At 39.9% G+C, this 18,555-nt stretch overlaps 1 protein-coding gene across 1 annotated transcript; it reads right to left on the reverse strand.

The window, feature by feature from the left end:
- Positions 1 to 301: 301 nt before the first annotated feature.
- On the reverse strand, positions 302 to 18,555 carry LOC103928360 (branched-chain-amino-acid aminotransferase-like protein 1). The gene is made up of 31 exons (XM_048577323.1): positions 18,363 to 18,555; positions 18,121 to 18,190; positions 17,706 to 17,834; positions 17,553 to 17,616; positions 17,387 to 17,474; positions 17,089 to 17,173; positions 16,723 to 16,779; positions 16,297 to 16,410; positions 16,105 to 16,184; positions 15,498 to 15,891; positions 15,224 to 15,379; positions 13,760 to 13,909; positions 13,264 to 13,362; positions 5,250 to 5,321; positions 5,015 to 5,107; positions 4,764 to 4,901; positions 4,557 to 4,615; positions 4,304 to 4,406; positions 3,912 to 4,100; positions 3,704 to 3,804; positions 3,458 to 3,512; positions 3,255 to 3,341; positions 2,806 to 2,857; positions 2,550 to 2,635; positions 2,383 to 2,436; positions 2,195 to 2,278; positions 1,714 to 1,785; positions 1,449 to 1,529; positions 1,268 to 1,303; positions 1,011 to 1,157; positions 302 to 794 (listed from the first exon to the last, which is right to left on the reverse strand). The coding sequence occupies exons 1-30, from the start codon at positions 18,473 to 18,475 to the stop codon at positions 1,029 to 1,031; spliced, it is 3,090 nt and encodes a 1,029-aa protein (XP_048433280.1). The 5' UTR covers positions 18,476 to 18,555; the 3' UTR covers positions 302 to 794; positions 1,011 to 1,028.

Genomic DNA, 18,555 nt, shown 5'->3' on the forward strand with positions numbered 1-18,555 from the left:
ATACTCATATCATCATATGAATGCAGTGAAGAAAGTTAAGATTCTATGTACGAATATGATATGAAAAACATGTTAAGGGTTGCATTTTTGTATAGAAAGTAGTCCAATTACTTATAAGCACATACAAGGTCCCTTATTTTCTAATGTGAGATTGATAATCTCTAACATGTCCTCTCACGTGTGGCAAAATTTTCAAGCCTAGCACATGAACAATACAAATGAGGTGACGTAGAGGACGTGTGGCCATTAGGCTTTACACATGAAACAACCTACTATGATATATAACATGAAGAAACTTGAGGCTCCATCAAAAAACCGATTGGAAATATGAAAAGTAGCACAATTTCTTATAAGCACGTACAAGATCCTTTCTTTTTCCGACTGGGGATTGATACTCTCAGCATGCAACAAGCCATATTGTCAAGAGAAATGATTTCCGCCTTATTGTTTTCTCATTCTGCACTTATCCCTTTGTCTAATGTCCCTTAATTTTCTTTGATTTATTCCCCCAAACAGCTAGAAAAAGAGAGGTGCAAAAAGAGAAATAAAGGACATTGTTGAATATGCTTGTACAACTTCTGAGTTATAAGAACTATAAATTTAGACATGTTCCCACTGATCCGTTAAAAGTGAAATAAAGGACAAATGAAAAAGCAATGGCGATTTGCACATCTGTACCAGCAACATTTGTGGTGTTCAAAGAATTGGTACTTTTATTCATCTGTGAGAGAAGCTCTCATCAATTCCAACTGCAAACCATGGATCCAACAAATTCACTAGTCCGTTAATACAACCTGCGATTCACGAAAGTTACGAATATACAAAGAAACGGAAGTAGTAAGCATTCGTTTTAGATCAGATATCCGCTAAAGGTTTTCTAAACAGAAGATGAACACTATTAAGCATACAAGAACTTGGTTAAGCTACATGTAAGGTTTGGTTAGCAGCATGTACCAAGACTGACGTGGAAAAATGTCAATAGCTGAATGAAGAAAGTGAGGCACTCTCACCTTTTGAAGAAATTATCTTCAAGTTTCACGATAGTTTGGTATGGGCACTCCCGATGCTTCTGTCAGCTCCTTGAAAGCATTCTGCAATCTTCGAGTCACAGGCCCCACTTTTCCTTCACCAACTTGGCGACCATCAATCTTTATGACCTGGTAAACAAAATCCCATCAACTAAGTATTACTTCTTGTGAAGAGGACCATTTCAGCATCAATGAACGGAAGCATGAACAGTTGAATATGTAGTATGCAAGGCACTCACCGGAGTGAGTTCTCCCATTGTTCCTGTAGTCCATACCTGCAGGGCATCCATAATAGCTGTAAATGATAATTACGTAATACAGAACAGATGAAGAATATGTTCAAAACAAACACATGGGAATAACACTTCCATTAATAAGTATATATTAAGTAACCAACTATGCGTATTTATGTAAGAAAACCTCATCAGCAGTATGGAACTCTGATAGGCTGATCCTTCTCTCCTCTAAGACCAACTTCTCCTTCACTACAAGATCTATCACCTGCAAATTCGATAAGATCATTGAGTCGCAGGAAAATCAGGTGTAAAATATTATCGCTACTTTGTCAAGGGTCAATGTACTCAGGCTAATATCTCATTATCACCAAAGTGAAGGATAAAAATATTTAAAATTCATGGAGAACGATGGCAATTCCAATAATAAGAGGGAAATCTACAGAACTTACAGTTGCTCGAGTAATGCCAGGAAGGCAGTAATCAGCATGAGGAGTCAAAACACGGCCTTTCTTCACCAAAAACTGCATAATCAAACACAGGAGTTTGTTTACAGTGTGGATGTCACGTAATTTGCATGGAGTGAAAGGAACTGATAGGACGTGATAATACGATAGCAGAAGTCCCTACAGCATTGCTTACATGGAGTGAAAGGAACTGATAGGATGTGATAATACAATAGCAGAAGTCCCTACAGCATTGCATTACTTAAGGACAGGCCTAAATTTTGTGCTCATTAAAAATGTACGAACTAGAAAGTAAGTTGATCCAGCCCTCTAACATTCACTTGAGACTAGTTTACATGGATACATTTCCGATCCTTTCACAAATGAAATTCATAAATAACAATGAAAAACTACATCTGGAAAGTGGAACCTAGCCACCAACTGTTCATACAGCACCAAAACCTGAATAGAAAGAGCACAGGCTTACAATGTTCGTAGCATTTGTTTCAGACACATAACCATCCTTGTCAAGCATGATTGCATCATCAACGTTTACATTGTTTCCTTCTATCTGCAATATATTCAAGATGACTTAAACAAATGTAGGTCAAAGTTCTGCAAGATCAATACACGGCGTGTGGCATGTTACTAGCAGATGATAAGAACAGAACAAACCTTTGCAAGTATATTATTGAGTAGGTTATTGTGGTGAATCTTTGAATCCAAATTCTGGTAAAAGAAAAAGGGAAAAAAAAAAAAAAATTAAAAGTCAACGGATATAGCAGAAAAATCAATCAGACAAATGAAGCACGAGAAAAGAAAGAGAAAAATGAGAAGACTACATTTGGTGAATTACGACGGGTGGTAGCTGTAACAAGAGTTATTCCCTTTGTATTGTCATAGACCGGGGGCTTCCATTCAGGAAGCACTGCATGTTTGGAGAAATAGAAAGTACAGCATTAGAAAGACCAAAAATTTTACTAGCGCATTACACAATCAGCTTAGGTTTCTTTTTTCTCATAGCAAAGAACAGAACATGCATGTCAAACAAAATCAAATGTTGCATGGGAGGGCAGAGGATTGAGATTTTTATTGTACCAATCAAGGTGCATCCATAGAGATTGAATGCTGGGCTCATGCCAGAAGTAACCTGAAGATGACAAGAAACGATAAAATCACTCGAGGAATAAAGAGTGCACCAAACAACTACACCAAAAATATTCAATCAAAAACTTGTCCCAACTTTTAACATGAAATTAAAGCGGACACACTCGCAACAGTCTGCTACTCACCACTTTTATCACCACCAAGCTTATGATACTTAATGAAAAAATACCTCGTAATACTTTTGATGGAGCCTTACCAGGTACCATTGATGTAAACATTATTAACCACGGAGACTTAGGGTCTATTTCATTGATTCCATTTACTATGTCCCATTCCAGCCCAAACCATTTTGCAAACCATAATAAACAATGCAACTACAAAAACAGCAGATAACAAATCTCTAGCTAAAACTGATATCGATGCCACATAAAATGCATTACCTTTTTGCCACGTGTCAGACTTAATCGGATGTGTGACTTGTCGAACATTCCATTTCGAATAAGAGTTCTAAAGATGGCTTCCTTAACCTGAAGAAATGAGATGCAGTACTAGGATGAGCTGACGACTCATTTCCATATAGGCCAAATCTACTGAAGAAAAAATCTCTTCACATAAGACCCAAGACGATGAATTGAACTCTCACCTCTTCGCGAGTAGGAACATTGTTGAATGCCAAAGCCTTTGCAGAGTCAAATAACCTATTGGTATCAAAATAATGCATACATTAGGTTAATGAAAGGATAAGATTCAACATTAAAGATTAACTCTTTCAAAGGATATTAAGCATCGCCAACATATCATAATAGAACATTCTAAATTATAAGTTTTTCCAACTTATCAAGTCACCAGGAATCAATCTCATCGAAAATCAGATTTTCTCTCCTCTTACCTATCTAAATGCTCTTCAAGCTTGAATATCTTCCCATCATAAACTCGAAGACCTTCCCAAACTGAATCACCGCCTTGGACAACCGAGTCAAACACAGAAACCTTAGACAGGATACAGGATAAAAATAAATATCCAACCTTAGCATTAAAACAAAACACTGGAGTGATTCTGTCGGCTGGAGATCATCAAGTATCTTGCGCACAATTACCTTTGCACTATCACGCGGTACAATCTCATCACCAACCCATGCAAGTAGCTTCTTATTTTCTGGAACTGGAAGATCGGGATCAGGCAAAGGAGACTTCAGAAGGCTCGATGTCTGCCTCATATGGCGCCTAAGAAGGTTGTAGAATGGTAGGCTTTGCTCAAGCACGTCATACAGAGACATAGGGAATGGCTGAAAAACACAAAAAGAGCATAAGCTCAAACAAAACATTCAGTAATGTCATAACTTGAGTTGCCAATATCTTTTATTTTTGGATGATCTTTGCGTCCAGTTTTTCCATGCGACAAAAATGACTAGTTCCTTGACTGAAAATACAACACTTATGGTTTCAACATATCACAAATTTAATGTAATGCAATGCGCAAATATCATACCGCAGGATATTTTCTTGGTGGTTGAAAGCCTGTCGATTTATGCACAGTTGCGTACCACCATGGAGCCCAAACACCATCTATTGCTTTTGGACCGGCCTCCCATCTAAAACAGATAAAAAAAAATCATTGGGAACTTGTCATGCACAAAAAAAAAAATAAATAAATAAACTAAACTACAAAAGCAACATTTATGTTAAAAGAACTAAAAATAGACAAGAACACTATCAACTTAAATGGAATAGCTTTTGCATACTTGAGCATTGTGGGCTGAAAAGGAATTTCCAAGTCTTCACAAAGACCGCTTAATGTAGCCTAATCATCAATGAGATAAAGGGGAAAAGAAAACAGAAGATTGAGAAAGTTTTACTTAATCAATACATAAACACTATGCAATGCTTGGTCAATGCAGAGAAATCACTTGTGATAAGTCATGAATCTGTATCAAAAAACTCTCTAATACCTCAGGATCTCGTTGAAGTTCTGCTGCATCAACAACGGGAGGGGGTCGCCCCAGTTGCGAGAGCTCACTATATATGGCGACCATTTCTGCTAAACTTAATTCAACAAGGGATGGAGGAACAACCTTCTCAAAGGATGGCTGACAAACATCGAACAGTAAAGTCAGCAGCCTAAGATGTGAAGCATGGCTAAATTCAAAATTACCAAGACCACAAAATAGATTTCACTCTGTTTACGCACACAGACTCTTACCAAAATATCAAGTGGATTCCGGATCAGAATGAAGTGCTTTCCTTTCTTCATTAAATCATTAGGTAATCCAGGCACACGTTGCTTTGCGATATGCTGCAGATCACGAAAATACTGACATCAGTATTGAATCAACTAGCAAAAACACCGAAACAAAAGCATTTTCTGGGGTGGTCCAGATAGGATAACAAAAACACAGCCATTAGCTTGCTCAATCAGGGAAAATATCGTTTATCACCTTACAGAGGCGATACTTCTTTCTTCCAGGGCCGTAGATGATATCTTTTACAACTTTATTTCCATCAGATTCCTAATAGAAATGACATAAAAATTCAACGTTAAGAGAATCAGGGAAAAGAGAACAAATTGGAGCCAAAACATAAATTTAAATTTTACGATGAATCATGCCAGTTTTTCAAGGGAAACAAAACATTAGGATGCAAACGGCAAAATAAACACGAAAAGACTGTGAACACGAAAGATTCCTTGAAACAAGAAACCAGAATGACGTGTACAAAATAATATTTTTGTGTTTATGATTTTGGGGTTACGATCTCTCTCAAATTTGGTCCTCTGATTCTATCTCCGTAAGATCTAGATTTGTTGATCCAAGGGCCGTCGAGGCTTGATCTTGGATGAACAGTTGTAAGTTTCTTCAAGGGCCTTCGGGGCTTGATCTTGAATGTTGATGGATGAGCGGATATTCAAGGGCTTTTGGGCTTGATCTTGAAGAACGGTTGGTTTTCTTCAAGGGCCGTCGAGGCTTGATCTTGAATGAACAGTTGGTTTTCTTCAAGGGCTTTTGGGCTTGATCTTGAAGGAGGATTTGACGAAGAACGAAGAGTGCTTTCTTGATCCTTCGGAATTCTTGGGAATTTGGATGCTTGAGAGCTTTGGAGTTTCAAAGCTTCAAGGATTTGGGGAATTCTCTTCCAATTTGGGAGTAGAGAAATGTATTTGTGAATTCCTTGATGCTTGATACCTTGATGGAGAAGCCTATTTATAGGCTTTGAGAATGAATCACCACCACAAAATATTTTTTTCCTTTCCAAGCACCATTGCCTAATTTTCCCACTTAATGCAATATTGAAATTGAAGTGGTGTAACTTATGGCCTAATTTCCCACTTAATACCATTTTAAACTTGAAGTGGTCTAACTTATGGCCTAATTTCCCACTTAACACCATTTTAAACTTGAAATGTGTATGCTTTGTCATTGCCCAAATGAGAAAAACTTGCTTTGATCCGTAATGGATTGAAGTGTGCTTACCTTGTCATTGCCCAACATGAGAAGAAAAACTTGTTTAATCCTTCAAGGGTATTTCTTTCTATTTTGTTGAGTCACACGCCATGTGTACAATTTGTACAACACGTGGCGTATGCCATGTATGCCTTGACACGTCAAAACTTTAATGCGTTGGGTGAACATTTGTTTTACTGAAATTTCGATGTCTACAAATGCCCCCACTTCAAGGCGCGTCGTAGACATGTGCTTGTCACGTGTAGAAGATGCGTTTTGAAGTCCCTTAATGTAGATGTCAACCCAAGGGCCGTCGAGGCTTGATCTTGAATTGGGCTGGAAATTTCTTCAAGGGCCATTGAGGCTTGATCTTGAGTTTGACTGGAAGATTTTTTGGTTTCCTCCAATCGTTGATTTTCCACAGGCTTAGTCTTGAACTAGGCTGGAAATTTCTTCAAGGGCCATTGAGGCTTGATCTTGAGTTCGACTGGAAGATTTTCTGGTTTCCTCCAATCGTTGATTTTCCTTTGTGCTACTCTTGAACTGGGCAGCAGGAAATTTCTTCAAGGGCCATCGAGGCTTGATCTTGAGTTCGACTGGAAGATTTTATGGTTTCCTCCAATCGTTGATTTTCCTTTGTGCTACTCTTGAACTGGGCAGCAGGAAATTTCTTCAAGGGCCATCGAGGCTTGATCTTGAGTTCGACTGGAAGATTTTCTGGTTTCCTCCAATCGTTGATTTTCCTTTGTGCTACTCTTGAACTGGGCAGCAGGAAATTTCTTCAAGGGCCATCGAGGCTTGATCTTGAGTTCGACTGGAAGATTTTCTGGCCCCCGAAGGTCTGAGCTTTACTCTTTTTTTCTGTTTCTTTGTTCAATCTCTCCAATTTGTATTGAAGAGGGTTAGAGGATAGCTCAGCATATGCAGTTGTTGCTTGTCTCCACATGCTTTAATGTATCATTTTCACTTGCCTTACTTGCTCCCCTTTGCAGAAGTGGTCCCTTCTCTGGAAGTGTATCAACCGTTGAAGATGACTACTCGAGAGCAACGCTAGGTAAGCAACCAGGGAATAGATTCCAGGCAGTCGGTTCCAGATCAGAAGACTGACTCCAAGTGCCGGCTGATTGCTTCTTTCACTTTGCCATGCGAGTAAGAACAAGGACAAAGGAAAAGACAAGGAAAAAGCATGATATGAGATACCTTTGCTTTCGACCTTGATGATATGAGATACCTTTGCTTTTGAAGAAGCGGCGAATGGATCAGCACATGTATTTGTTGTGCTTGTCTCCACATATTTCAATCTACCGTTTCCTCCTGGGTCATCTGTACTCCAGGCATCTGGTATCTTCTTTGGGAAAGAAGAAAAAATTGAGTATTTCGAAAGGCTTTGCTGGGAGTGCGCCCTCAGAGGTGAGGAAGAGTTGGGCATTTTTTTTTTTCAGGTCTGCCTTGCCATAAAAGATGAAGGTCGACATATATAGGGATTTCCCAATAGCAAGTGGTGGTTATGTTCTTTTACCCTTGTCGACAAACGTCTCTTCGATTTTTTAACAAGCGTCTCTTCGATTTCTGAGCGAGCGCCTCTTCGAAAAAGTAGTCACGGGTGCGGCTCTGTCACCACGCTTGTTGGCAAAGGCGCGTAGTTGGGATGATAACCTTCACGTGTTTTCAACTTTGTCAGAGATCTTTTGACAAAGTTGAACGCGTTATCTGAAAAGCCGCGAAAGCGTCGCCGAACTTCACGCAGGAAAATCCGATTTTTTGAATCGGTGGTCGTGTCGCCTTGGCTTTTTATAGAGGTATCGATTACCTCCAACATGCACACTTTGAAGATCGCCCGTTTGTGAAAATCGTCTTCGGCTCTTTCTGATTTTACTCCATCCACCTTTCTCTTTTAACCTTTTGACAATGGCTAACCCGTCTAACATTTGCTTAGATTTAAGTCTCAGCAGTGATCCGAGTGCGCCGCGTCAGGTAAATGTATGGTGCCCTTCTTTCTTATCTTCTAATGGCCCTTTGACGGGTGAAGATTCTGTGATGAAGGACGCAACAACAGCTACGATAGTAGCTAGAAACTTCCTCACTCCAAAAGATAGTAGGCTGCTTTCAGAACGGTCCGATGAGTTGGCCGTTCAAGAGTCCCTAACTCTCAGTGTTCAGTGCGCAGGCTCTGTGTCCAACATGGGCCAACGCCTACTTGCTCGATCCCGCCAAGTGGAATCATTGATGGCGGAGGTGGAAACTCTTAAGCAAGAGATCAAACAGCTTAAGCACGAGAATAGAAGTTTGCATGTGCTTGCAAATAACTATTCGACGGGCATGAAGAGGAAGCTTGATGAGCTGCAAGAATCCAGTGGTCGAATTCAAAGTGACCGTCAAAGACTTGCTGCTTTCTTCCAGAGGCACATTTTTCCTGGCTCATCTAGCGTTCCACCAAGTATTGAGGCTTCTTCTTTGATGCCTCCCGCTTCTGTAGTTTCCCCAAGTAGTGGGGCTTTACGTGAACAACCTTTATGAAAGCTCCATCTCTCTTTCTTTTTTTTTTTTTTTTTTTTTTTTTGGTACGCACTTGTAATTTCTCGGAGATCAATGAACATGCTTTATTTTATTTAGTGTATTGTGCTAAATACAGATAAAACATATACATCACCAAGATGTGTTATTTCCTTTTTTTTTTTTTTAATTTTTTTTTTTTAATTTTGATGATGTGACTGTACTTGAAGTTTTGAAGTTTCAAGTTGCCTACGTACCCTTGGTTGAGGAGGGATCAAGTCATGACGTAGTTCAAATGAGTGATGGTTTTGATGATGATTTTGATGATGATTTTGCCGTACACAGTTTATGCTCTTGCGGGCCAGGAGCGTTTTGGTGCCGTTTGCAGTTTCAGCTCGTGCAGGCAAGGAGCGTTTGTTGTCACCTTTTAGGCTCGTGCGAACGAGGAGCTTTGGTTGTCGCCTTTTAGGCTCGTGCGAACGAGGAGCGTTGGTTGTCGCCTTTTATGCTCGTGCGAACGAGGAGCTTTTTTGAATTTGTCAAACGATCTTAGAGAGGCATTCCTTGCAATCTTCATAGCAAGGAGTCCTGACTGAGTGATTGAAGAAGTCTTTGGGGAAGAAATCGCGCATTGTGATGGCAACGGACGATCTTTGTGTCATAACTTCCTCATCCTCAACACTTTCATGTAGCTTTGAAGGTTGACGGTAGCTGCTTTGCCCCCTTTCCGATTGGTGAACTTGTGGAGGAGACCTATGTTTCTTGTGCATTTTCTTTGGAGTGACATAAGTCCATCCTTCAACTTCACTTGACGTGACTGACATGGTTTTGGAGCATGCCCCCAACGGTTGAGGTGAAGATTTTGAGTTCAAAGAGCCAGAAGTGACGGTGGTATAGTTTGACTTCACCACATCATTAAGATCTAGCTCGATGATCCCTTTCTGAGCTAACTTCATGATGAGATCTTTTAGCACAAAGCACTTTTCCGTCGGATGACCAATGAAGCGGTGGAATTTACAGTACCTTGGACTGTCAGTACGGTTCATCTCTTCCGGCCGTTTGCACTCAGGTAGGTCGATCACCTTTTTGTCAAGCAAGTCTTTCAACATGGCAACCACGTCAGAGTCGGGGAATGGATATGTCTTCTCCTCAAGCTCCTTCAAAGTGCGTCTACGTATCTCTTGATCACGAAAAGCTTCGGTTTGAATCGCCTTGCCTCGTGTATGGGTTTTGACTGGAGTTGTGTTGACCGTCATTGCTTCCTTGGTGGGTTTCCACGCAGCCTTATCCACCTTGGGCCCCAAAACTTTGTCATTCTTGTAGTCGGCGATCTGTTCTTTCTTCTCATGACGGGTGATGCTTAACTCCATATCATGGGCACGGGTGGCTAACTCCTCAAATGTTCGTGGTTTAATGCCTTGAAGGATGTAGTGTAGTCCCCACTGCATGCCTTGAACGCACATCTCAATGGCAGAGATTTCAGAAAGCCGATCTTTACAATCCAGACTTAAGGAGCGCCATCTATTTATGTAGTTGATGACAGGTTCATCTCTCCACTGTTTCGTACTGGTCAACTCTAGCATGCTTACAGTACGACGAGTGCTGTAGAAACGGTTGAGGAATTCCTTTTCTAGCTGGTCCCAACTGTTGATAGACTCGGGTTCGAGGTCGGTGTACCAGTCAAAAGCGTTACTTTTCAGCGAACGTACGAACTGTTTGACAAGGTAGTCTCCCTCTGTCCCAGCATTGTTGCAAGTTTCAATGAAATGGGCGACATGTTGCTTCGGGTTGCCTTTTCCATCGAACTGCATGAATTTTGGGGGCTGATAACCCCTTGGCATCTTCAAAGCATCAATCTTCTTGGAGTAAGGCTTTGAGTACAGTACGGAGTCATGCGAGCTTCCTTCGTACTGTGTCTTGACAGTGCTTGCGATCATCTCCTGTAGCTGCTGGATAGAGAGAGATTCCATGAACGCCGTTGCTTGGTCTAGCTTCAGCTTCTCTTCGACTTTCTCCACTGGAGGCTCCTCTTCTTCGTCGACTTCTTTCTTTAATAGGCCAACATTTGGGTCGACTTTCACGTCGGGCAGCGCATCTAGTTGGTTGACAAGTGCGGCAATCTGCAAGTCCTTCTCTTCCACAGTCTGTGTAAGCTTTGCAATTGCTTCGCTCATTTGAGCCAGTTGTTCTTCAACAGAGGTGACGCCGATGGTCATGACTTGTGCAACCAATAGACATGACTTTCCTTCAGACATCCATAGTGCTGATGAAGAACCCCATTGGCCATTTTGGGGTGTCATCTTGTGTGCCTCAATAGCATGCTTTGGTGCCCCCATCAAGGTCAGGTGGATGACCGACTCGCGCCTTTGATGCTGCTCTTGCTTGCTTAGCAGTACCAACTTTGCAGCGGCATGTTGAGAAGTGGTTGTGGCACCAATGGATGCTCCATTTGCGGCGGAAGTGCTTATGCTTCTTCCCTTGGTGGTTGCAAGAACGGCTTGTCCCTTGCTTGATGCCATTGATTTTGGAGGTGTGCTTTGGTTGTTGTCAACTCCGTAACCATGCTCCTTCAACTTCTTTTGAGTTTTGGTGAGGTCACGATCTTTGTCGTTGACGGTGTTTGAAACCTTCTTTCCAAGATTTGAAGAGGAAGCAAAGTCATGCCTAGCCTTTGACATGAGTTCGTAGGCATTTGGGTTAAAGCCTTCTTCGGTCTTCTTAGTTGGAAGAGAGCTTGGTTTCACTTTGACGCCATGTTGCGCCTCCAGACGGTTGATGAGTCCGGCGGTTTGCAAGTTTTTCTCCTCTGCAGTCTTTAGCAGCCTTGCAATTGTTTCCTTCATCTGAATCAACTGTTTTTCAATGGAGGTAGTGCCGATAGTCATGACTTGTTCTTTTTTTGAAGCCATGGACTGTGCTTAAATATCTCGAACGGAGACAGAGATGAGAGGTAGAGATGGTCCCACCGGGCGTGCCAAATTTGTGAACACGAAAGATTCCTTGAAACAAGAAACCAGAATGACGTGTACAAAATAATATTTTTGTGTTTATGATTTTGGGGTTACGATCTCTCTCAAATTTGGTCCTCTGATTCTATCTCCGTAAGATCTAGATTTGTTGATCCAAGGGCCGTCGAGGCTTGATCTTGGATGAACAGTTGTAAGTTTCTTCAAGGGCCTTCGGGGCTTGATCTTGAATGTTGATGGATGAGCGGATATTCAAGGGCTTTTGGGCTTGATCTTGAAGAACGGTTGGTTTTCTTCAAGGGCCGTCGAGGCTTGATCTTGAATGAACAGTTGGTTTTCTTCAAGGGCTTTTGGGCTTGATCTTGAAGGAGGATTTGACGAAGAACGAAGAGTGCTTTCTTGATCCTTCGGAATTCTTGGGAATTTGGATGCTTGAGAGCTTTGGAGTTTCAAAGCTTCAAGGATTTGGGGAATTCTCTTCCAATTTGGGAGTAGAGAAATGTATTTGTGAATTCCTTGATGCTTGATACCTTGATGGAGAAGCCTATTTATAGGCTTTGAGAATGAATCACCACCACAAAATATTTTTTTCCTTTCCAAGCACCATTGCCTAATTTTCCCACTTAATGCAATATTGAAATTGAAGTGGTGTAACTTATGGCCTAATTTCCCACTTAATACCATTTTAAACTTGAAGTGGTCTAACTTATGGCCTAATTTCCCACTTAACACCATTTTAAACTTGAAATGTGTATGCTTTGTCATTGCCCAAATGAGAAAAACTTGCTTTGATCCGTAATGGATTGAAGTGTGCTTACCTTGTCATTGCCCAACATGAGAAGAAAAACTTGTTTAATCCTTCAAGGGTATTTCTTTCTATTTTGTTGAGTCACACGCCATGTGTACAATTTGTACAACACGTGGCGTATGCCATGTATGCCTTGACACGTCAAAACTTTAATGCGTTGGGTGAACATTTGTTTTACTGAAATTTCGATGTCTACAAAGACATCAGAGATCACACTGGCGAATAACAGAAAATCAGATTAATCTTATGTTTTGCCAATAAACCAAAGAGTAACCTCTATCCAGGTCCTTCAACCTTCATTTTCAACTCAAACTAAAGAATCTAAAAACAAGAAACAACGCTTTTAATATAACATTGGCAAATGGCAATCCTGCTCGTATAGATCCTACTTTTCCTACACCAGCCACTGCCACTAATGCTAACAATAACAACAGTAGCAAGATTAATTATATACCCAATGCAACAACAACAACCAAGCCTCATCCCACTAAGTGAGGTCGGCTGTATGAATCCTAAAACACCACTGTGCTCGGTTTTGCACCATGTCTTCCATTAGGTCCAAGTACTCCAAACTTCGACAAATTATATAACCAACGCAAGACAGCAAAATTCGACAAATTCACAAACTTTTACAATCAACCAAAGCATAAAAACAAATTGAGATATTACCAAATAAAGAGTAAAAAGTAAATTTTACAACAGCAAATAAACTTGTAATTAGGGATGAAATTTTTTACTGACTTACCATTTTGGATAGAACTTCCTCCCTGTAGGGCCTGTCAAAACCTGTCACTTGCAGGAAAGTTGCATACAGTGGTTCATCAAGCACTTCCATGTCATTCCTCTAAACACAAAACAAAACAATACAAAAAACAAGTCTCGATTACTAAAAGCCCAAAATTTATGTTTTCTTCTACTAAAAAAAGACGCAATCTTTAACATTGCAGTTTCTTAGGCCGATTTGGGATTGATTCTTCAAGAGCTAAAAGCGTTTCCTGGCAACCAAAAATGCTGCTGACTGCGTTTGGCAGAAACGGTTAAAAGTGCTTTTGGGCATAAATGCACTTACAACCTGACACTGCTAGATGCTTCCCCAAAAAGCACTTGTAGCACAAGCGCTTATAGAAAAAAATACTTCTGGAAAAAAATCACTTATCAGCAGAACTGCTTCCTAATGAAGCAGTCCCAATCAAGGCCTTACAGAACCCAGAAGAGAGAATATTGGAGACATTGGAGGGCACCTGAGCAAAAGAATACATGAGGGTGGTCGACAGTGATCTTGGAGCTGCCCACATGTGAATCACTTCCACTTCAGCTTCTGCTTGGTTCTTGAGCTCTTCCATGGTGAATTGGTTTGGACTAAAATCAAATTTCACAAACTTTATGAGGGATTAATTGGGATTTTGAAGTTCTGAGAATCTGAGCAAATTGCTGCATATAGAGCTGACAGCTCTGCAACTTGAAAACTGATTGATTGGAACTGGATGGTCTGGATTTACCCAGATTTTGTCAAAGGAAAACCGACGGGACTGGAAAGTCAGCTCTTGCATCTATCTCAATGTTCCCTGGTGGAGTTACTGTTAGTAAACTGAGGGTTATGCAATAAATAATTAAAGTTCATCTCTTTTTACTATTTACTATTTACCATTTGAATTTACTTGGAATTGTCTTTGGGTTACCCTTTATAACTATTAGAAATAAAAAAAGCTAATGAAAATGGTTTGAAAATTTTGAGTTTTAATTATAAGAACAAAATAAAAGGTAAAATGAATAATACCAAGATTGACTTTTTAGTGTAAAATTATGATACCGATAACTTTTCGTCAAAGTTTCCTTAAAAATATTTTTAATTTTGTTTGATTGTAAATGACAAAAATGTTTTTGGGCCTTGGAAGTACTTTTTGAAGTGCACTTCAAATTGCTCGTTCAAGAAGCAGTTGAACTTTTATTGAAAGAATTCAATATGTTTCTAATGGAAACACTTGTGTTTATTTATAAAAATAATATTTTTTTTCTATTTTGAATACAAGCAATAATATAGATTTAATTTACCTTATGAGAAGATAAGAGTGTCTGAATTCGAGCATAGTGAATTAGCGAGTTAAGAGGAAGACTAATCATCAAGACAATACACAACTTACAATGAAAAATAATAATTTTTACGTAAGTAATTTCAGATGAACATGAAGACTGCTAAATCAAACGGTCAAATAAAGATAAGAAAGTTAAAAAAGTAAGAATAATAACCTAACTTGGTGGATGGATAAGTTTGGTGGAGAAATTATTGGGTTTGGCTGTCGAATCATCCACAGTTAGAATTCTTGGAGAAAGTTTTGTATGATGCCGATATATTGTCATGGTCATGTTTAATGCCAAAACTAAAATCCACTCTTAGAATGCTTGGAAAATGATTTATATGTCACACATAGAATGTTATGGTAGCGTTTCATGCCAAGACTATGATCCACACTGAATGCTCGGAGAAAATTTTGACACAGATACATTGTTGTAGTGGCATCTTATGCCAAGACTATAAAGACTTGTTAGTTTCTCTTCATGTGTCTTGATACCATTTACACAAGATTTCTGTTCCACGTAAATTCTTCTCCTGTATCTAAGACGAGTTCTTGGGGCCACATTAGCAAAACAAGAGCTGATTGTATTTTCTCAACACTTGGCCCACATCGTAGTCCCACCCCACTTACCAGATACGAAGGGCCGTATACAAGATTTGTTACTAGGTGAGATTTGTCGTGTCCTGGGCGTATAGGTGAGACAACAGCGTCACACGCACGCCAAGAATTTCTCCCAAATTTTGTGTGCCACTCGAACAAGAAAAACCTTACAACCCTTGAAAGTACCTTACAAGTTCAACAAATCTTACAACTTCTACAACAAAAATCTTCAAATCGCGGGAACATGCCATGCATTTGTAGCCGTTGAGCAACAATGTGCCTAACTAGAAATTCAAATAGCCTATTTACATGAGATGGCAAACAGCCGAACAGCGGTTCGATCATATGACAGCATGTACGGAAGCAAATTCGAAGGCCGAAGTGCTTCAGTTACGTCTTTGATGATAAGGTTAGCCGAGTCCAACAAAGCACAAAATTTATCGAATGTGTCAATAGTGCGGATGACAGTAGCGATAAAAGCCATCGAACCTTTCTTTGATCCAGCATTTGTGGCACTGTTGTCTGTTCTTTTGGCTAGGAAAGCATCAAATTTATCGCCGTTGCCATTCCCTTGATGATATCCATTGACGCTACCATCAGCACCTTTACTCTCCAATTTCGCCTGGTTTAGAAGTAAAGCAAGTATTCGAACAAGATGAGGGAGGCATATGGGATCATAAATTACGTCTGCACCCAAACTGTTGAATGAGAAGTAAGGAAATTACTCAAATCAGCATAGCTTTCTGGCAAAATAACTAAACAAAACTGCAGCATCCCTAAATAATCTAACTTTATCACATATCGCTATCTCAAAACTTTGATTAACGTAGCAAGGAATTAAAGCAGTCTAAATTTTGATAGGGGTAAGCGTTGGTAGTTGAAGTCTGCAGTCTCATGAAAGAAATACTCACATTATGTCTGGCTTGAGGTTCTGAAGCTCACTCTCTGAGACAGACTCCCAAGGAAGATGAAGGCATTTTACGGTTTTTACCTGAGTTTGTTAAGATTATTATAATGTAATGGTATTACAAGTCAAGCAATTTTCAAACACCATCAATTCCATTCATTTACCAACTAGAGTGAAATCATGGTAAGTGACTCACCATATATGGATCTTCGGTAGTTTCTGACATATTAGTTTCAACGCTAATGTGGTTCAATTCCAGATTGACCATCATGTTTGCTAAAGTTGACAGGTCACCATCACTTAGGATCACCTATATCCAACACAAACTTTCCTCAGCTGAATACCGACGCCATTTGCCTTATTATAATTAGTGATACATGTGTCTGTTGGTGGGTATGTGTTTAATATTGAAAATTAAAAGACTGAAAAAATCATGTTAAATCACCCTCGGTCCTAATTGAATCCACAATGTCACCGACAATAATGTTTCACTTTACAATAATTCATGTGTGCAATGAAAGAACAGAAATTCTTCTAGACCGTTTGCTGATTATTCATGAAAAATCTAATGGTACTATAAAAGGAGAATGTTTTCCTCTTCTTTCAAATTTGGATAACATACCTTAGATGCCTTGACATGGGCAAGACAGATACCAACCAAACCAACACCTGAGCCAACCTATTCACGGTAAACGATATAATCATGTAATATGCACGTAGGGCATCATAGCGAATATACTACAACAAAATCCATGAATAAAAGTGCACAGAAAGATCAAGAAATGTGCTTTAAAAAAGAAACAAAAGGTAATAACTAGCTTAGGAAGAATACTTTTCCCACAAAACATAATTTAGCTGATTCTTTCAGACATTAGTTGAACAGGCAACAGCAAAGCCAGCCAGCTCTTGGATTATCATGGCTCCCTTCATGTAACGAATAATCTGTTTGTGCAACTCGATGAGATGAATGCTAGAAAATTGAACTTACCTCGAAGCACAACTTATTAGTAAATAAGTCGGGAAACGAAAGTATACACTCTGATAAATAAAGACTTGACGGCCAAACTGAACACCTGCATTAAAACAAGCCAATAATAATTAACCCTTCGTAATAAAAAAAAATGAAGTGATTATTGTGAACTAGTACAAACCAATTAAAACATGTAGAACGCTAAAACTTGTCAAATTCTTGTATACTGTGCATGCAGAAAACGTAACACAGAAAATAAGGTATTGCATATCAACTAGAAGATAAAAGTCTAAAAGATATCAACGATTAAGCATACCCGGTATCTCCTTCAAGCATGTTGAGTGAACATTGCAGGGGAACCATCAGCTTCCGCGACTCGGGACAACTTGTAAGTTCCAAACAACCTAGAGGTACAAAGTCATTGAATCAACATGCTAATCAAGAATGACAAACTCCATAAACCAACATCACATGAATTATACCATCGGGAAACAGAAACGAAATAGATTTGAAGACCCTTGCATTGTCTCTTTCAAGATCACCGTCCTAATGAACAAAACAGCTTGTTAATTCCACTGGAAAACAAGCGAATAATGTAAATGACAGCTTCATCAAACATTGCACATCAGCTATACCTTCAAAGAAGTCATGAAATGGGCGTAATGCTCGTATAGCTCATCCAACACATCTCCGCGGTTCAACTCAACTTCGGCAATAAGCTTCTTCAGAAATTTCTTCAGGTACGGTGCGTGTAATTTCCCAGCCTGCATTTACCATTCAACTGAGCCAAAATTTACACTTAGAGAAATCGAAAAGTAACACTTTCCAACTCAGGAATTCGATTCCAGCCAAAGACAAACACAACCGCATCCAATCGAACACGCCACAAACAATAAAACTTCCACGCTGAATTGATTCACTAGTACTAAAACAATCAATTAAAAACCCAAAAATCGATTCTTTTCCCCCCAAATTTCTCAGCAACCAAAATATAACAATTCAAATATGTAATTACAAACTGTGCAATAAGTAGAGGACATAGAAAATTACATTTTTACCCATGCAATGATCCCAAATGAACCTCTGCACTCTCTCAGTAACCCTTCCTCCGCCGCATTCCCTGCAAAATTCACAAATACAAGGTATTCAGAAACAAGAAGAAGAAGGTGCTAACTTGCACCACCATACGCTAAAGTGCACCGAATAGCGCATAAAGCACAAAAATTGGTGCAATCGGTGCTCCTATCGTCTGGATAGTAAGGCGTTGTGCTAAAGTGCGCCGGGGGAGTTACCGGGCCAAGGCGATGAGGGAGTCGGTGGGCTCTATGGCGAGGAAAGCCGAGAGCAAGTGGAGACACGGAGGGGTTGAAGGATGGAGGAGGTCGTGCTCCGCCGTGGCCGTCATTTTACGGTTGGATATTCTAGGGTTTTAGGAATATCCGTTGGGCTGCGGAAACAACTACCCGCCATGGAAGCAGAGGTTTT

This window comes from the organism of the source record quoted next, unplaced genomic scaffold (genome assembly GCF_019419815.1).
Source record: "Pyrus x bretschneideri cultivar Hongxiangsu unplaced genomic scaffold, Pyrus_bretschneideri_v1 Contig11, whole genome shotgun sequence".
NCBI classification, from domain to species: Eukaryota; Viridiplantae; Streptophyta; class Magnoliopsida; order Rosales; family Rosaceae; genus Pyrus; species Pyrus x bretschneideri.